The sequence below is a fragment of the Vollenhovia emeryi genome, unplaced genomic scaffold (genome assembly GCF_000949405.1).
Source record: "Vollenhovia emeryi isolate VEMERY1.0 unplaced genomic scaffold, V.emery_V1.0 DF939181.1, whole genome shotgun sequence".
Taxonomy (NCBI): domain Eukaryota; kingdom Metazoa; phylum Arthropoda; class Insecta; order Hymenoptera; family Formicidae; genus Vollenhovia; species Vollenhovia emeryi.
In genome coordinates, this window is record NW_011967185.1 from 525,128 (window position 1) to 542,921 (window position 17,794).

The window sequence follows — 17,794 nt, forward strand, 5'->3', positions numbered from 1 at the left end:
GAGGAAGAGATAGGTGACAGAAGCTCGCGTCTACTTTCCTCGAGGCGTAAATTACTCTAGTAATATTTGTCCCAACCGCGTATCTCGTTATCTCGCGGAATACATCCAGCTGTTGTCGATTCTCACTTCGACCAGGTACAATTCGCTAAATTTGAAAATAGAGGAAGGCCCTCTATTACGAGATAGGTTTCTAATACAGCAGATTTCCAACGCCCAAATTCAAACGCAAATCTTTTTCCGCAACGATAACAACACGATCTAACATTTCCACTAGACAGATTTCGCTCCAAGGGTAATAAATTCATGGTGGAATCAACTGATGACGTCCATATTATAATTCTATCGCATAATAGGAGACCTTTCTCTATATATTAAATAGAATTTAAGTTGTTTTTACAATACAACGCTTTTTGCCGGAAAATTAAACGTTTATATTATTTCAGATGTATTGCGTGTCTGTATCTAAAATGCTACGCTAAGAAAAAGAGAAAAGAAAATTTTTATTTGCTCGTCAATAATTTTTGTAATATTATATTATTATATTACATTTATAATATTATTCGCTTCGTGATTCATTGAAAAAAATTGAATTTTTTTCTTATGTAAAGTACCCATACATAAATGTCGAATCAACAACTCAGAAACGTTCCATTACAACATTGCAATATTGCATCAACGTTACGAAATGTAGATTCAACGTTGAAAAGATATTGTAAAAACGTCTAATGTCCACTGAATCGAAATGTCTCGTAAACGAGCGTCGTAAACGTTACTCACGTTACGACTCAACATTCAGAAAACACTGTTAAATTATATCGAGTTAACATCGGTTGCGTTTAGCGGAATATTTGTTACAACTGTTGAAAGTGCTGAAATTGAATTATTCCACTAAGAAAATAATAATCCAATCTTAGCTTAGAAAATTTCTGACCGTGGCAAAAATATTATACATACACATTTCGTAATTATACATTTTTAAGTACCTATTTGAGTGTCAAAAAATAATAATTTGTTCAAGATTGTTTTAACGTTGCAGCAATATGAAGAATTAATGTACAAACATTAGCCTAGATCCAAAGTAGAAAATATATTTGTACTTCAACATTCAACACTGCAACGTTCCAGCAACATTACTTTAACTTTCGGTGCTGTGTGAGGTAAATCGTGCGTGCGTCACTGTGAAAATGAAAAATACCGATCGTCCCGGCTCGACTCGGGACTTTCTTAACTACGTCGCGCGCGTGCATATTCATATTCGCGCGAGCTCCGGGATCGCTCACGGGGGACGTTTGGGGACGCGGATGATAGAATTCGACGCGGATTCCAGTGCCGGACGAAAATAGAGGGGCCGCGCATCGCATCGAGAATACCATCGGTCCGCATGCCGTGCGGCCGTGCGGCCGTATGGCACGACGTGACGCGTCGCGCCGCGTCGCGTCGCGTCGCGACGCCGCTCTATGCCGCGCCGCATCGCGCGCCGAGTCGCACAGACGCGGACAATGTGGCTCGCCGCAGAAGAAGGTGACAGCTAGCGTGCCAGTGAAAGGCACTTGCGTAACGCGGGTCCAGAAATGATACACACTGGAATGACGGGGCGCGAATTGAATTTCATAGGGCTCTAACGATCCCCGCGACGAAAAAAAAAGTGGCGCCGAGATGTATTGGAGGATTGATCGCCGGCTCCCTTTCTCCCCGCGCGCGCGCGCGATAGTCCCGGAAGTGACGCTGCCGCTTCGAGAAACGCGATCGTATTTCGCAAAGTAATATGCAGACATTGAAATATTGCGCGTGCGATGTGGAGGCAATTATTATCCTCGGAATTTCTGGGGGGCTGTGCGTTGCAAAATTTTGCCTGATTGATTAGAAGAAAAGGGAGCCTAATATGTTATTTCGAGAGAGTATTTGAAATAAAACGCGATATCCAGTGATTACTCGAGATGTAACGTCGGGGCGAAAGATTATTTACGATGTTGCCCCGAAAAGAGCGTCAAACTGGTTTTCGGAAGTCGATTTCTGTATGTGTAAAGGCCTGCGTCCACGATGCTAGAACTCGGTCCAAGTTCTAGCGCCGAAAAATATGTAGCGATTTGAAAATACGTTATTTTCTATCTGCAATATCGTTTCCTTTCCACTCAAGGAAATTATTCTTAAACAATAAGCATATATAAAACTGCAACATTCAAGTAAGTTTTTCTTCCTTCAACGCAATATAATCTCATTCCAAGATTTTCACGTTGAAACGAAATATATTTTCAAAAGAATATTCTTTTCTTTAATAGTTGTAAATAAGGCTCCGATAAAAACAAAATAAAATTGAAAAATATGACGGACGTTTAGGTAATAAAATCACAAAGAAGAAAAGAAAGAAAAAATTGTGGGCAATGCGAGTCGTCACCGGATCGAAGGTGATGAATTAAATACATAGGTTTTTGTATAAATGTGTATTAGAAAATATTTAAAAACACGTACGTTTCGGCCTACGAATGTGACCCTCTTCAGCAATATACAGATGATTAAGAAACAAATTGGTCTAAACTTATTCTACAAAACGATGAGTCATTATGAGCGAGAAGGCGTCATGGTAGATTTATACTTAAAAGTAATAGATGGTAAAAATTCTTTTTTTTGTGTACAATCCGGTGACCGAAGAAAGAAACATTTAGCGGACGGCTGCGTTATCGTCCCGTTCCATTAACGCCGTCGCGAGAGAATTGCGCGATCCACTGGTCGAATTCTCGATTATAAAACTCGAAATACAACTTCGCATCCTTGCCTTTCAGCTCCGTTCGCTTTTTTACCATCCTACATTTCTGTCGACGGAAGCGGAATTGCTGACACGAGGATCAACCTTATTAGACGGCCATCTAAGGGCAATCTCAAAGCAAATTGGGTTCGGTAATCTCCATAATTGGTGTTTTCCGTTCGGGAAATTAAACTGTTGCACGGAGCCACGATGGCAAATTGAGTTTGATGATTGATGCATACTGATAGATCCAGCCAATCGTACTCGATCGCCGCGGACTGCCGGGGCTCTCGCAACTGTAGCCATTATGTTTCCTGAACACGATCATTGATACAAAGTACCAGCGGCCTCCAGCACTTAGACGTGACCATATGCGACAGGAATACGAGAAGTCGGCGCGACGTGGAGGAGTCAAAAGCGACGCGTACGAGCAAAACAAGTTTGTCTGACCGCGCCCTGCTGAAGTAACGATCGCGCCTCGCCAGGATTTATGTGCCATTGCGATGCTTCGCGCTTTGATAAAACGCGTGGCGTACATGTGCTTTCAATTTTAATCGTGCACTTTTAATTGAGCCCTTGCGTAATAGGCCGTCGGACGCGTCCTCTCGAGCGCGCTCAAACGCGGACGAGCGGAAAGTAATTCTGCGGCCCCGAATGCGTACTCCTGGTAACTTTAACAACGCGACATTCTGTATGCGTGAAGAAACCAACGTGCCTCTTACAGAATATAATCCCGGATACTTTACAGCGCATTGTCTCGCCGCGCGGTTCCCAGTATATCTCGTTCTGTACTGCCGCATTGTATCAATTGTATCAACCGCATTAGGAAATCGCGAGAACCAGATGGTCTGTGCGAAAGAATGAAAAAGTTCGCAACGGGGGAACTTTTCCTCTTGACGAATGCGTCGGTAGCTGGGACGCGGTCGGCCGCCGCGAATGGTTTTCGAGAGCGAAAAGCTGAAAGGTATATGCCTCTATAAATTTACGATTCGCCGTTACGCACAGTTTCTAAATTTTACTGCGAAACCCGACGCCACTTGGGAACCATCAAAAGTGCATTGGATTTCGCTATTATCTCTATCTACCGGTATAGAAACCTCGACAATAACCCGTACAGCACTCGTGCGCACGTTTGAGAGAAAGCATCGGTTTATTCCTTAGCCGGTAACGTATTTTTACGTCCATTTGTCAATATCAAGGGTATTTCGCGGGAGAAATCGCAGAAACAGACCACTTACGACTGCAGTTGTCTTGAGTCGGTCTCTTCCTTGTTTTTTTTGTTTAGAACAAATTGCAATCGAACTTCAACGTGTTATTTCTAATACTAGAGATAAAATTAAAATCGGTTCATCGTTGCTTCATTATTTGTGATTGAATTTGGACGTTGCACCCTTCTGAGGGTGCAAGCGATGCAAGCATTTCTGTTGCCGAGACAAAAAAATATTCTTGACGCATTTATATTTCTCACAACCTCATTTAGTATAAAGACAAGACAATATCAAAATAAAATCAATAATTCTTATTCTCCTCCGTCGAGTTAAAAAAGATTGACTTACTACATTGAGACGAGAGTAACTTGTCGTCGTTCTTGCGTTTAGAATAAATTTTCTCTCCCTCTTACAACGCACGAAGCTGGCACCACGATATTCGACAAAAGACGATCATTTTATTCTAGATTTTAGAATTTTTCATTCAAGATTAAAATATTCCTTTCTCTATAATAAATATGATTGGCGCTATATCGATCCTATTAGTGGCGATCGTGGCGCAGAGGATTGTGCGCTGGTCTGGTAATCCGAAGACCTGGGTTCAAAACCAAACAAAACATTCTTGGTTTTTCGATCGCCACATAGAGAAGTGGATATAGAGAGAGAAGTGTTATAAGAGGTTTGGGCACGTTCCTTCAAAAACGCCTTGTAACCCTAAGGGGAATCAATAAAATGTATCTACATCTACTAAATCCACACATACTAAATGGAAAAATGAAGAATTGCGTCGTTCTCGTTTATTCGTAATAGCATGGTCACTAATTAAATATATACCCTTGCAACATTCAGGTATCAATTTTTTTTTCTATATCGATCCTATTTTATGATACAGTCAAGTGTAATAGCTTTGGATCCGGAAATTTTTTTCTGTGGGTGTGAAAACCCGCTATCTCACATTAGAAGCCCATCTCCTAACAGAGGGGACTTTCCTCTATAAATGAAAATGAAGTAGCTTAATCTTAATCTCGTGATTCTCGTGACTCCTAGCTAGCTCTCGTCATTAAATCGCATCTGTCTTTTACATATCAGTATCGCTCTCGTTTCTCCGCGCGTAAATAATCGCGACACGTATCGTTATCGGAGATCCCGGGGAGCATTTCTCGACGCGCTCGATCGCCAAGAAGCTCGCAAATCGAATGACGATAGTTCATCCAGCGGCGTCGTCCAGCCGGGTGAGTCCCTACGGTTTCCGCGCAATTATAAATAGAATCGTCGCGACAGCGGATGGCGACGGCGCGGAACCATAAATCGACGCTTTGTGATCTTACGCGCGCGCGTTACGCATTTATCAATCCACGTGGCAATCCGCGCGACGCGTCCCGCGCCGGGCCAACAGAATGGCGATGGATGTAACATTGAATGCAGCTGGTAATGTCCCGCGGTGATTCTATCGCGGCGCGATCGCGCTTTTGCCAAGTTAATCCATTAACGTCCGGATGTCAGGCGTCCGGGGACTTGGAGTCGCTACGCGCACAGGACGTTAGGACGTTATCCAAAATCGATCTCGCGGCTAACCAGCTCCCCATGCCTGCCCCGGCTGACGTTTTAATGTAATACGCGAGTGACAAATTTGCAATGCGCACGGATTCACGATTTATCGCCGCCGCGGACGCGCGACGCGACGTTCCTCAACCTGAATGCAAATGCGCACGGGAAGTTCTTCAACTTCTACGCATTATCAATTCAGGAAGAATCCAAGACGCGCGTCCCATAAATCATTCTATAAATATACCCTTTTACGATACATGACGCAAATATCTTGCAATGGGCCGCGTATCTCGTGTATCAGCGTGCAAACCGTCACGGAGCGGCGATGAATTAAGTCAACGTGCAACGCGACAATTATCGCGTCATTATTGACGAACAATGACTGGCCCGTTGGTTCGTAGCCGGATATAATTACGGTTAATTCACCAACAGCGCCAAGTGACACACGAGGCGCTGTCGCTTTAATTCCAACGAAAGCGAACCCGACAGCCTCATATCGGCCGAATAGTCAATCAGCTTTCTTAACTTTCACCTAATTTGAGAATCAGCGTGCAGTCGCGTTTGCATGTCACGTAGACGACACATAATAGTATCATTGTCATGTGCTTTTCTCTACGTAGATCCTTTACTTCACCCTCTTACATTATCGTGTACAAACAATACAGAATGCGCACAGGTGTAGGAACTTCTTAAAAGAAATAATAAAAAAAGAGCTCAACATACCTAGGTGTAATTACAATTTAAATTGTACGTTACATTGAGCCTGTTTTCATAGATCTGTATCTCGCGTATCCCAATAGCATACCGAGTCGTGCATTTCAATGTTCAAATTGTCACAATGAAATGCACTTGCGTCAGAATTGCGTGAACAATTTTCGCATGCACTTGTAATTACAGAGCGATGCTGGCCATTTTATGATTTCTGTGCCGCTCTGTCAATTGTAGGCACGCGATATATATCTATATATTACGTTTCCAGTTAGAATGTGATCATGCGATATCGCAAACGGTCGACGACCTCCCGCCGATCGCCGAGCGAGTCTAATTCCCTTCAGATTTCACCGCTGTTTCATTTTTATTCGTCCGAATTAGAAGTCGTAATCTGGCCGGTATCTTCGTATCGCGGTGCAAGTGTCGTCACGGCATAATGCGCGGCTATAAGCTTTTCTCTAATTAATATGGACGTCGCCCAGGAGTACATAGTTGCGTTACCGGATGACTTTCCTGAAGCGTAAAACGAGAGCAAAACGGCCGACGAAACATCGTTAGAAATGACATGCTTTGTGAGAAAACTCTCTGCGCTAAGAAGTAGACCGATTAAAACGTGTCGCAATCCGTCGGTTTATTGTCTAATTTCTAAAAAAAAGAAGATACGGAGTTGCTTGAACCAGGGTTAAAGTGAACTGACGAAAGTAGACGACAGTGAAACCGGCTATTACCGTAATACACAGTTCGCCATAATTTTGAGAATGTCTTTAAAAAACACCAGCGCGAACGAATTGGCTGGTTCTCTCATTGTAAGGAATGCTCGCTGAACTCGGTTCCTTTATCTGCGCAACTTTCCCCATTGTCGGCTCGATCGATTATTGTCATTGCGATACGGTAACGAGATAAACTGCGCAATGTTCGCTTTCGTTTCAAACAATACTATATTGTGCGAAAAATGTTTTGCGACGTGTAAAAAGGAGAGCATAAGTTTTGCAATTAAAAAACAGTTTCGCAATTATATATTTCATTCAATAAAATAATATTCGCAATGAGCAAGAATGTTGAGAGAGTTGCGAGAAAATTTACCGACGTCAAGTTTCTTCCGAAAAGATGCAAATTTTATTGTTCCTGGTCTGCGTGCGCGTTGTTAAAAACCGCGCGTCGTTAAAGGCTAAGAGGCGCGAACGATTTCGTATAAGACTCCGCTGCAAGCGTGAAGTTTGAAACGCTAAACAGGCTAGTGGTCTACTTGTTCATTTACTACTTCGGAAGAAGTGAAAGCTAATGTAATCATTGTTCCGCCAATTGACGTAACAGTATATTGAATGAAAAACAAGCGCGTGGAAATTGAAATGTACAAGCGCGTTCGTAACGTTAATCGCCGAACGTGAGCGAATTCCAAACGGGTAATTAATTTATTTTTTTTTTGCCATTACGACAAATATCCAATACGAATTGCAGCACCGCGTACCTTAGATACCTTCCATTTCGCAAGTCAGATTTTCAATTAGTTACTTCCCTCGCGCAACGTTCTACGTTTCATTACTAGATCAATTTGACAAGATACAGAAGTTTCGTGACGAAATTTTATCCTGAGAAAAGTTTTCTCTGCACTGAAAAAAAAAGTTTTTGCTACCGTAGCTAATCATGGTTTGCTAAAAATACTTTGCTGCCATAACTATAAATTTCTAAACCACAGCAAGACGAAATGCCGCACTGCGTACCTTAGATACCTTATCATTTCGCAAGTCAAATTTTCAATTAATTACTTCCCTCGCGCGAAACGTTCTACGTTTCATTATTAGATCAATTCTTTTTGACGAGATACAGAAGTTTTGCGACGGGAAATTTTATCCTGAGAAAAGTTTTCTCTGCACTAAAGAAAAAACGGTTTGCTATCTTAATACACTTAATACACTAAGCACAGTTAATGTGGTAGCAAAATATTTAGCTACCACAAGTAAATATTAGCCATCCAGATTTTACAACTGAAATTTAGTTGCCACGTGCAGTCAGTTTTTAGCTGCGGCAGCTACATTTTCCTTTCCGCGTAGTATTTTAAACCAACGCGCTTAAATAAACACTCTCGAAATCTCAACAAAGAAGTCCGAACTCTCCGCGTATTGTCGTAACTGCTTTTCTTCGCGGGGAAACTCCCGTGGTACAACGGCAACGCGTTAGAGTTTCCGTCCGGACGGAAAAACCTGGCGCCCCGACGTATCCCCCGTGCTTGTACCAGGCATAGCTCGCTTCGCCTTATCCCCGCAATTACCGGCGTAAATTATGCCGCGAGTTACCGAGAATATTTCACGCCGTTGACGGTAAACCTTGCGTTAACGCCGTCTCGCTCGTCCGCGTGAATTTACGAGCGATGTTGCACGGCGCGCGATGCGCGCCGCTTTTTCGCGGCCCGCCGTTTGGATATCTCATGATAGCCATGATCTATCTAAATGAGCACGCGTTATGGTACTACACGACGTCGTCTGCCATCCCGGTGCTATCTTTGTTCCTTTAACCCCTGCACCGTGGAAAGTTTCCAATATTCTCTCGCGCACAGATACAATGATACGTCTCTTCGCATTAATTTATCAAAGCGTCATTGGAACTCGAGGAAACGAGCAGAAATGTGAATTGTATTGTACCATTTTTTTTCTGCTTCAGTGTGCGATTAAGATATTTGAGACGTGATGCTCTTTTTTTTTCAGAAAAATGTTCGGTGACGATTTGTGTGTACACGTACATGTATAACCGGAATGCAGACGCAAAAATGTCCAACCCGCAACGCAACGTTCACGTATTAACGATTACGTATATCCCGAGGGCTGTTAGAATCGCGCGAAAACGCGCAATGAGCGCGTTATATCTCCTTTTCGTACAGTTAAAAATATCAACTCGCCAAGTGGATGATACAACCGCAGAACTTGTTCGCCACGGTATTATGTGGAATTAACGCGCGCGGTAATACACACATTCCAAACTGTAAATGTCGCTAAATCGTCGAGAATCGATCGTCGCGTAATCGATCCGCGACGAGTGCACTTCCGCATTCTACGCAGCTGCACTTCGGTTTTACCGAACAACCGTAATTCGGTGTTACGTTCCTCATAATAGTAAGACGAAAAAGAGACGAAACAGAGATATTGTTGGCGCTCTACCTCGGAAGAGAAGGACGAGAGAGAGGAGGGGCCGTCAAGTAGGATCCGCCGGCGTGGCGTCTTGTTGCAACGAGCAAAAACCACTATCGGCCGCGGTTAAACGTAATCTGTATCGGCGTCGCGCGAACGGAGATTAAGATAAGTAACCGAAAGTAGGTGACCGGCCAAACCAGCCAAGACCACCGATATGCTCGATATAGCCGTTAGCTCGCTGGACGTAGGTGTGCTCTACGGTTAGCCACGTGTGGATCAGGTTTTTTTCTGTCTCGCGGTATAGACAATCTACTGCAAACATCTTGGCGAAGGCGATTCTGCAAAGGCTTCCTTGCGCGAATCACTTTTGAGATCACGAGAAACGACAGTGTTGCATTATGCTGTCGCGTTCTGTGGATTTATCTTGAAATTATCGTGCATAAATTATCAAGCCTACTTGTTCATCAATCAGGAAGCTTTACATTGAATCTATTGTAATTATTAGAAGAAAGTCCCCTGATATAAGATAGGATCCTAATATGGGACAGCGGGGTTTCTGTTAAATTAGTAGGCATCGTCAGTCGATTCCACCATGAATTTATTGCTTTTGGAGTGAAATCTGTTTAGTGGGAAATTCATTGTTAGATTGTGTAATCGCTGCGAAAAGAAGATTTGAGATTGAATTTGGGTGTTGAAAACCTGCCATCTCATATCAGAAATCCATCGCACAATAAAGGACTTTCCTCTAATGTTCCGCTAAAAGCCACATATGATTCAAACAATCGATTCGTGTATTGTTACATCGTGTACTCCAGTTTTACTTTAATTGTAAAAATTCTATTAATTTTTCAATGTATTAATAAATTTTATAAATTTTAATGACCAGTTACTAATAAAATTAAGTCTTCGGTTAGTTTATTATTATTTATTACTAGTATTAATATTATTCATCAACACGTGCCAATTAATAAAGTCACTAATCATATGTGATAAATTACATGCGAGTGTAAGATATAAATAACATTGATAAAACAATCACAGGAACAACTAAGCCGATGACGTTCCAGTTTTGCATCCATCATTAACCGTCAAGAATTTAAGCCATCTGATACGGATTTTTGTTACGGCTGAGGAAATATACATCCGCTAGAACAAGCCGGCGCTCAATTCGAGTTATGTCTTAAGCATCACGAACGTATCAGATACGCGCGCGGATCAATGGCCGCTGTTCGACTGTATGGATATTATATTAATCAGATTTGCGTAGGAGACAAGGAGAGAAAGAACCCGAACTCCTGATCGAGCTCTATTAATCTGTGCGCAAGGCGTAGACGTTTTACGAGGGTCCGACGAATTGCGTCGCGGAGACATCAACTTTGACATTTCATCGTAAGAATTTTTAAACGGAGTCTCGCGGGGAATAAGTTTCCTGATGAAGTAATGATAAGTCGAAAATATTTCGTATTCACTTGGCTAAAAAAAAAACGTAGAAAATGCTACTCATTTTGGCAAACAATTTTACGAGCCTCACCATTAACAAAATCAAAAAGGCAATTGCCTTTATCTCATTACCTCTCGTTATATTTACTTTATGAAGCGCGTGTCCAGGATGTTATTATTATTCTTTGTGTACAATGTAATGCCACGAGGATTGCGCAAGATTGATCTTCGAGCTAACTGCCGAGGTCATTCGCGTCGATGTGGATGTCATTGATAATCTACAAACACGAATTGCCGTGACATCGACGGCGGTGATCTAGGCCTTGGCTGATCCGCAGAACTAGTTCCAGCCACTATTCGCGCCTGGATGGAGAATCTCGAGGAATGGGCGCGTAGGACGGCGATTGTTCAGCGGCGTTTCGAGCCCGGGCTCGGGCACTATTGTAACGCCCGTACGTATGTCTGCGATCTCACCACTATGGAATGCACTGTACCATTTACCATGTGCTCGGCTAGAAGATTGCCCGTGTCTATATTGGCAATAATCCATTCTACCTGAACACCTGAACCGGTCGATGATTAGAGAACGATTACGAAACAACGAATGGGCACAGTAGTCATCATTATAGATGAGATCAGTTCTAGTTGGCACACTGGTAATACCTCTGTTTGTCAGTCGGGCAATATTAATCATGTGGTGCGTAGCTAATTGTACAACAGAAATGAAAATTTACAGCGTGTTGAGAAGTGTTGCAAAAACGTTGCGTATTTTATCACGCGTTAAAAAAAGGAACAGTTTTATTATAATTTTTAATATGCGCGAGACGCTGCTTTATCTTCAACCCGACATCATAGTAAATTCGTTTTGAACTCGCTTAGGACCTGTTGTAAACTGTTCATAAAAAGTGTGATGGTCCATTAAAAAGATACGGAAGGTTTGTAATTATACGTTAATTACAAAGCCAGCGAATATAGAAATTAAAAGAAAGATATTCGTACTTTCTCTGCAGTCAACAATATTGTATATTTCAAAATTTTTGTAACGTAACTTGAGTGTCCGATGAATAAATTCCCTTCGGTAGTTTCGCCAATTTATACAGATCGATTTGCCTCATTCGCAAACGACCCAACCTTTCTTTTTCCCCCGTGTTTTACGCAGCGTTTGCTGCGTGATGCTTGCAAAACGACAAGGATAATAATCGATGGATGAATAAAACAATATGATAAATATCGGGCGTTCGATCGTTCGTCGCGGACGAACGAGTCTGCTCTAGATTCCGTTCAAGAAGCTTCAGCCTATAAATACTTTTACTTCACGCGCCGTATCGCGGTCTCGTTCTGTTAAATCGCGTGCAAAAAAAACACTCGTGATACTCTTCTTCAATTAGAATAATAATTAAGGATCGAATGCTAAATTTTACGTTGAACGAAAACTTCCACGGCCATACCGTAAAATATCCGGGGATAATAAATGCCGTTTCCAATAGTAACCGGTCCTTGTCGAAATTTATTAAGTCCGAATTTATATCGATATAAAAATAATCTAAATTTAAAGCGATTCAAATCAACGATTTATATTTTTATGTCCGCCGTAAAAGCCTCAAATACCAATTTATATCATCTGTTTATCTGCCTTTTCTGAATATTAATTTTTCCGTTAGCCATATATCCGAGACTGTTCTCCAGAAGAAAGTAAACAGAGCATGTGCCTCCAATTGTATTTGTGCTTCGTCTTGCGACGTTGCTTAAATTTGTCAATTCGGATTTGGCGTCGTATTATTTCCGCTCATAGACGAAAAATCACAACATTTATTATATAACATTATATGCCTCGGTGGTCGAATTGGTGAGACGCTCACCTAGAGTGTAGGGAGGCCCAGGTTCAAACCCTAGCTGAGGTATAAATATTTTTCGCAATAAATTTTCTGTATTATTAAAAATGCTAGGTGTATGGTCAAGAAAACACTGACGTTGTTAATTATCGCAGGCGGAATTGAAGAATTCTTATTAGTTATTTATTATATAATTTGAACCCAAGCTGTCGATTGAACTTACTCAAAGCTTGATTGGTTCAGATTGGTTTATCGAGAGATTCGATAATCTAAAATTCTCTTAACCGGTCGGCTCGCGTATAGACACACGATCTTCCTCGCCATTGCACGTACTCTTGGCGCGAGACACCACCGTGTCTCTTGATAAGGCTGCACCGTCGTCGATCATGGAACATCGCGCAATTTTCCAGCCGAAACAGAACCGAGCATAACATTCGATCGTAGATCATTTAGGTCGTAAAGCATCGATCACCGATTCGCAGAGGCGGCACGGCCCGAGACTTACATTCTCTGACGCTCGTAATGGTTCAATTACGACGCGATTGCGTTAGCTGCAACAGTGCGCATTCGTGGCCCCGTATGCCCTTACGAGGAATGCGTAATCATCAGCGCGAATCAGCCACATCTATGCCGTGAATTATTGACTATTAATCAAACACGAATTATTGCAGAGAAAGCAAAAATCAGTATAATAGTTCTGTATCGTACAAACTGAAGCGTAATTTGCATGTACCTCGCAGACAAACGTGCTATATGAAACTAGTTGCGGAAGTACATTGTGCTGTTGAACCATTTACCTGATGTAATATTTAACTGCATTATTTAATCGTGTTGACGAGTCATGTTCTGAATCATGATAACGGTAAAATGTGCATAACATACTTGACATATCCCACAAAACATTATGATACACAGTGTATATACAATGTATATACGTTTATGTATGATGTATACAGGGCGAGTCTTTCCATATCCGACAAAATTTTTGAGAAGGTAGAACGGATCGAGATGAACGGAAAAGTCCTGTACCATTTTGCAATTTTCGTAATAGTTAACGAGTAATTAATTATTAAAAATCGTTGTCTTAGGCCGGCCTACCTTCTCAAAAATTTTGTCGGATATGGAAAGACTCACTCTGTATACAGTGTATATGAATTTTTAGTACACAGTACATACATTGGATATCAAATGTATGTGCAAATGTCATCGGAAGAATGTACATAGGAAGTCCTAGGTATGCACATATGTACATGATTTACACATTTTGTGTATACATGACGTATATTGATTTGTTCACCATTACAGGTACATGTAGTATATGTACACAAGATATACATGTAGATACGTAGGATGTACAAAATTTGTACATACATATGCATATAATATACATAATATGTATGTACACCCCTGTGGGTGGGGGTGGGGGGGTCAATTTTGGTATCATTCGATAGCTCTTTCAAAAATAGGAAATACGTATTTTTCCGTTTTCCGATCCACCCACAATTTCTCGGGATATTCAACCGATCCGGGACTTTTAGACCACCCTGTATGAAATGACTCGGGAAGACATCCCCAACAACATATTTAAAAATCAAGCAAATCGGAGAGGAGGTCCCTTTTATGCATAATTACCGGTCACTGGTGAATCTTCGTCCATCAACCGGCAAACTAACAATAAGATCGATTTGCCCTACGTAGCATGCAACTGCAGTTTAGGACATTGAGCAAGAATTGTGGATATGTCAAAATTACTTCTTCCAAACGTTGGCAGTCAGAAAACAATCTACGCCAGTCATTCTTGTCAACCATCCCACTTTAACCTAAAATAAAAGCCATGATATTACTACGATTTTTCAATCGAAAAAAGAAAACAACATAGTTATTTCATGATACCTGCAGGAGATATAAATATACAAATTTCAATTAAAAAAGTGGTAATATGTATTAAAAAAAAGTGTAGAATGCACGTACATCCTATTCCAAATGCCCAGCGTTCGTAAGTTCTTACACTCGGCGAGAGCATCAATACCTCGATCTGTAATTGTACCGCCAGATATATCTAGTATTTCCAAGTCCGGGCACGAATTTCTCAATTCTATTATAATAGAGTCGACATATATTTTGTTGACTCGATTTACAGACGGACATAATGCAAATATTATAAATGGATTGTCAATCGGGAAGCGGTTCAACCTTAAGTCACGCATTCGACGATTTCTTCGCAGTATTGGGCAAAGAGCTTCAGGTATTATATGTGTACCGTTAAGGTTTAACTCTTCTAAAAATTCTAAATTTTGGAGATGCAAAATTGCATTTCCATAATAATTACAATAACTGAGATCCAATACTAAAAAATATATGATTATTCACATACAATTTACCCATAGTCTTAATACTCATATTTATTTATGTACCTTTTAAATTGTTGCACACTTCCGCAATTGTAAATAATGCATAACTACCGACAAATTTGCAATTACGTAATCGTAAATGCGTTAAACGCCCACCGCAAGTTTGAAGAAATTCTCTGAATTTCGAAATGGAAATATCGCTTGATGTAAAATCCAACTGTTGAATATGTCTACATCTGGATGTACAGTATGATAAAATATTATCAATATACATGGCATTCATATTGCGCATATTTAATACATTAAAACACTTAAACAGAGAAGCATCTCGTGTTAAATTATTAAGACGTTTATCCATTGTGCTCATACGGCACAACGATTTTATATCTAAACTCTGAAATATATTTAGTATGATTTTGTCCTGTAAACATAAAATATAAAATTTCAATATATAAAGTATAAGATATAAAGTAACTTAAATAGCAGATAAAAAATATTGCTATAAAAAATTAACTGCTTCAAATACTTTACTGGCAGCGTAGAAAAACTGCAACGTGGTTGTCCCTCGGATTCATCTAAAAAGAGATATCTGATATCTTTTATGATCTCTGCATAATCCGAATGCAAATTTCTATAAACATTGATATAAATTAATGGTCATTATTAGAAAAATAAAAAAAGACTAAATATTACTTATAATATTCGATGATTATAGTACCTTTTATCAATAGTACAATATTCAGAAAAATGCTTGTGAAGATATTTTATATCTTCGAAACGTTCACGTGCACGACAGTGTCCATGACAGGAGGTCTGATAAATTTCCGATAATACTTCAAATACACTCTGTTTAGAATTATGAGGACGGATCAATTTTGATGTACCGATAAGCATTACACTGTCTAGACATGAGAAATATTCCCATAGAGAGTGCAGAAATTTTATTCGTAACTTTTTGGTTTTAAAGGACTGCGGAGGAGTGTAAAATGTCCCTGTCCTACGTGAATGAGCATACTGAAATTGGCTAGTCCATAATGCAATCCATCGATTATCTTGAGAATCTTGGGCCAAAATTTGAATTATATACCCAGGATCATACATTTCATATATACAGACTCTGAGTGGATATACAGCTTCCTCAAACTGGAGATCTTTAAAAGAGAAAACTTAATTCCAATCTCTTTTCAACAAACATATTTTTTAACAATATCTTATTTATTAATTCAAATGACACGTGCCGACATGATTATAAAAAACGTTGCTGTCATCTTTCAATTGATTATTATTAATTGTAAAAGTGTCTGAAACATTTCTTTCTTTCTGCCATGGAGATGTTGAGATTTCAAACCCACCAGAAATCTGTGTTAAAAATGTTAATGAGATGTCGAATATTACAAAATTGCAGTATAAAGTTAGTATTTCATTATTTTCTACAAAACAATAGCAACTAATATCAGAAAATGCATGCACCATAATAAAAAATCTTGACAAATCCTTCTTATACCACTTTGAGGTATAAGGTTTCTCAATTAAGTTTTTCGAAGTATCTTTTAAAATTTCTTTGCTGTTTCTTTGCAAAGATTTGTTCTTTTTTATATCCATCTCTCTCTTATTGCTGTCCTTAACAAATTGGTATCTGAAATCAACATAATCTTTTCCTTCATATGCTCTGTCGACACGAGGATATTGGCTTAAATCCTTCTCAAAATAAGCGTTAAAAAATGCCATATTCTCTGTCTGAAAAAAGATGAAAGAAATGGATTGTAATAATTTTTAAGCTTTTTTAATAGTTTTTAATTATATATTTATTTATTATTTATTTATTATTTATTATTTATTATATAATAAATATATAATAATTAATAAAATATAAATATTAATTAATTAAAATATAATTATATATTTATTTTTTAATAATTCGTATACATTAGAGAAACTGTTACTTATTCCAATTATTATAAATATTTTATATTGTACATATGTAATACAAACTTTAAATACAGTATCCGTGTGAGATAAATCTGTGGCAGAGAGTATATAGAATCATACACGAAGGCGTTATTTTAATAGTGGCACAGTTACATTTTCATCAATTTCAAGATATCGGTACTTAGAGTTAAATAAAGAAAGAAAATTAAGAATTGTGGTCTTATGCTGACCATGGTAGAAGTTGGATGGGTACAAGACTCAAAATAAAAAGAATATTCTTGTACATATAACTCTGAAAGAGTAATTAATTAATGTCACAAGAAGTGGAGTTGTATCCTTTAAATATTAAAATAACGTATTTTTGTGCGAGAATTTCATATATGTGTTTCTTATATGATTTTTATATGTATATGACTCTTGTAGATAGAACCACAGACTTCTATTACTATTAGCCTGCTCATTTCGCCATTATTTTTTCTTCTAGGGACGTCATTGAATGTTTTTTATATTCATAAACAATAAATCGCATACACATAGCATATAAACTTTTATATATTCTTAAAGTGTTTACCATAAATATTTTGCATGCAATAAAGAGAAACAAAAATAAAACTGAGCCGCCACTAGGGACAGTATTCATAGTCCAATCTTATATTCATGATCGTCTTAAATACGATCTGAAGGCTCTGAGCAACCATTTCATTAGATGGATGAATCTTACGGCCATAACCAAACTTAAGATGAAATAAGATCGTCTTGAATATATGATCGGAATAAGATCGATAATATAAAATTGATTGAATGTTCTTTATCTTGCGAAAAAAGTAGGATCGAGTTTAATATTTTACTCACGGCGGAAGTATATTGTATCAGAAAAAGTGAACGATTGACTGGTTACCTTAGAGCA

The 17,794-nt window shown here is 39.4% G+C and overlaps 2 protein-coding genes across 3 annotated transcripts; both read right to left on the reverse strand.

Moving 5' to 3' along the window:
* Positions 1–14,222: 14,222 nt before the first annotated feature.
* On the reverse strand, positions 14,223–16,086 carry LOC105562988 (F-box/LRR-repeat protein 4-like). 2 transcript variants are annotated; one of them, XM_012014213.1, is made up of 5 exons: positions 15,677–16,086; positions 15,490–15,589; positions 15,022–15,379; positions 14,579–14,894; positions 14,223–14,427 (listed from the first exon to the last, which is right to left on the reverse strand). In XM_012014213.1, exons 1-5 carry the CDS (start codon positions 16,057–16,059, stop codon positions 14,409–14,411), a joined length of 1,176 nt encoding a protein of 391 aa, XP_011869603.1. In that variant the 5' UTR covers positions 16,060–16,086; the 3' UTR covers positions 14,223–14,408. The 2 variants fall into 2 exon arrangements, with proteins under 2 accessions (XP_011869603.1, XP_011869602.1); XM_012014212.1 differs by having other exon boundaries at positions 14,579–14,954.
* Positions 16,087–16,176: 90 nt separating this feature from the next.
* Positions 16,177–16,719, reverse strand: LOC105563050. The gene is made up of 2 exons (XM_012014322.1): positions 16,429–16,719; positions 16,177–16,317 (listed from the first exon to the last, which is right to left on the reverse strand). Exons 1-2 carry the CDS (start codon positions 16,684–16,686, stop codon positions 16,177–16,179), a joined length of 399 nt encoding a protein of 132 aa, XP_011869712.1. The 5' UTR covers positions 16,687–16,719.
* Between the last annotated feature and the right edge of the window lie 1,075 nt (positions 16,720–17,794).

What these genes read in the sequence shown, in the direction of transcription:
- LOC105562988 (XM_012014212.1), bottom strand. Translation starts at nt 16,059, where the DNA reads ATGTATGATCCTGGGTATATAATTCAAATTTTGGCCCAAGATTCTCAA. An exon ending in GCAGTTTTTCTACGCTGCCA is followed by an intron (nt 15,380 to 15,489) that starts GTAAAGTATTTG and finishes TTATGTTTACAG; the next exon opens with GACAAAATCATACTAAATAT. An exon ending in AGTGTGCAACAATTTAAAAG is followed by an intron (nt 14,955 to 15,021) that starts GTACATAAATAA and finishes TATATTTTTTAG; the next exon opens with TATTGGATCTCAGTTATTGT.
- LOC105563050 (XM_012014322.1), bottom strand. Translation starts at nt 16,686, where the DNA reads ATGGCATTTTTTAACGCTTATTTTGAGAAGGATTTAAGCCAATATCCT. An exon ending in TGTCAAGATTTTTTATTATG is followed by an intron (nt 16,318 to 16,428) that starts GTGCATGCATTT and finishes TTTTTAACACAG; the next exon opens with ATTTCTGGTGGGTTTGAAAT.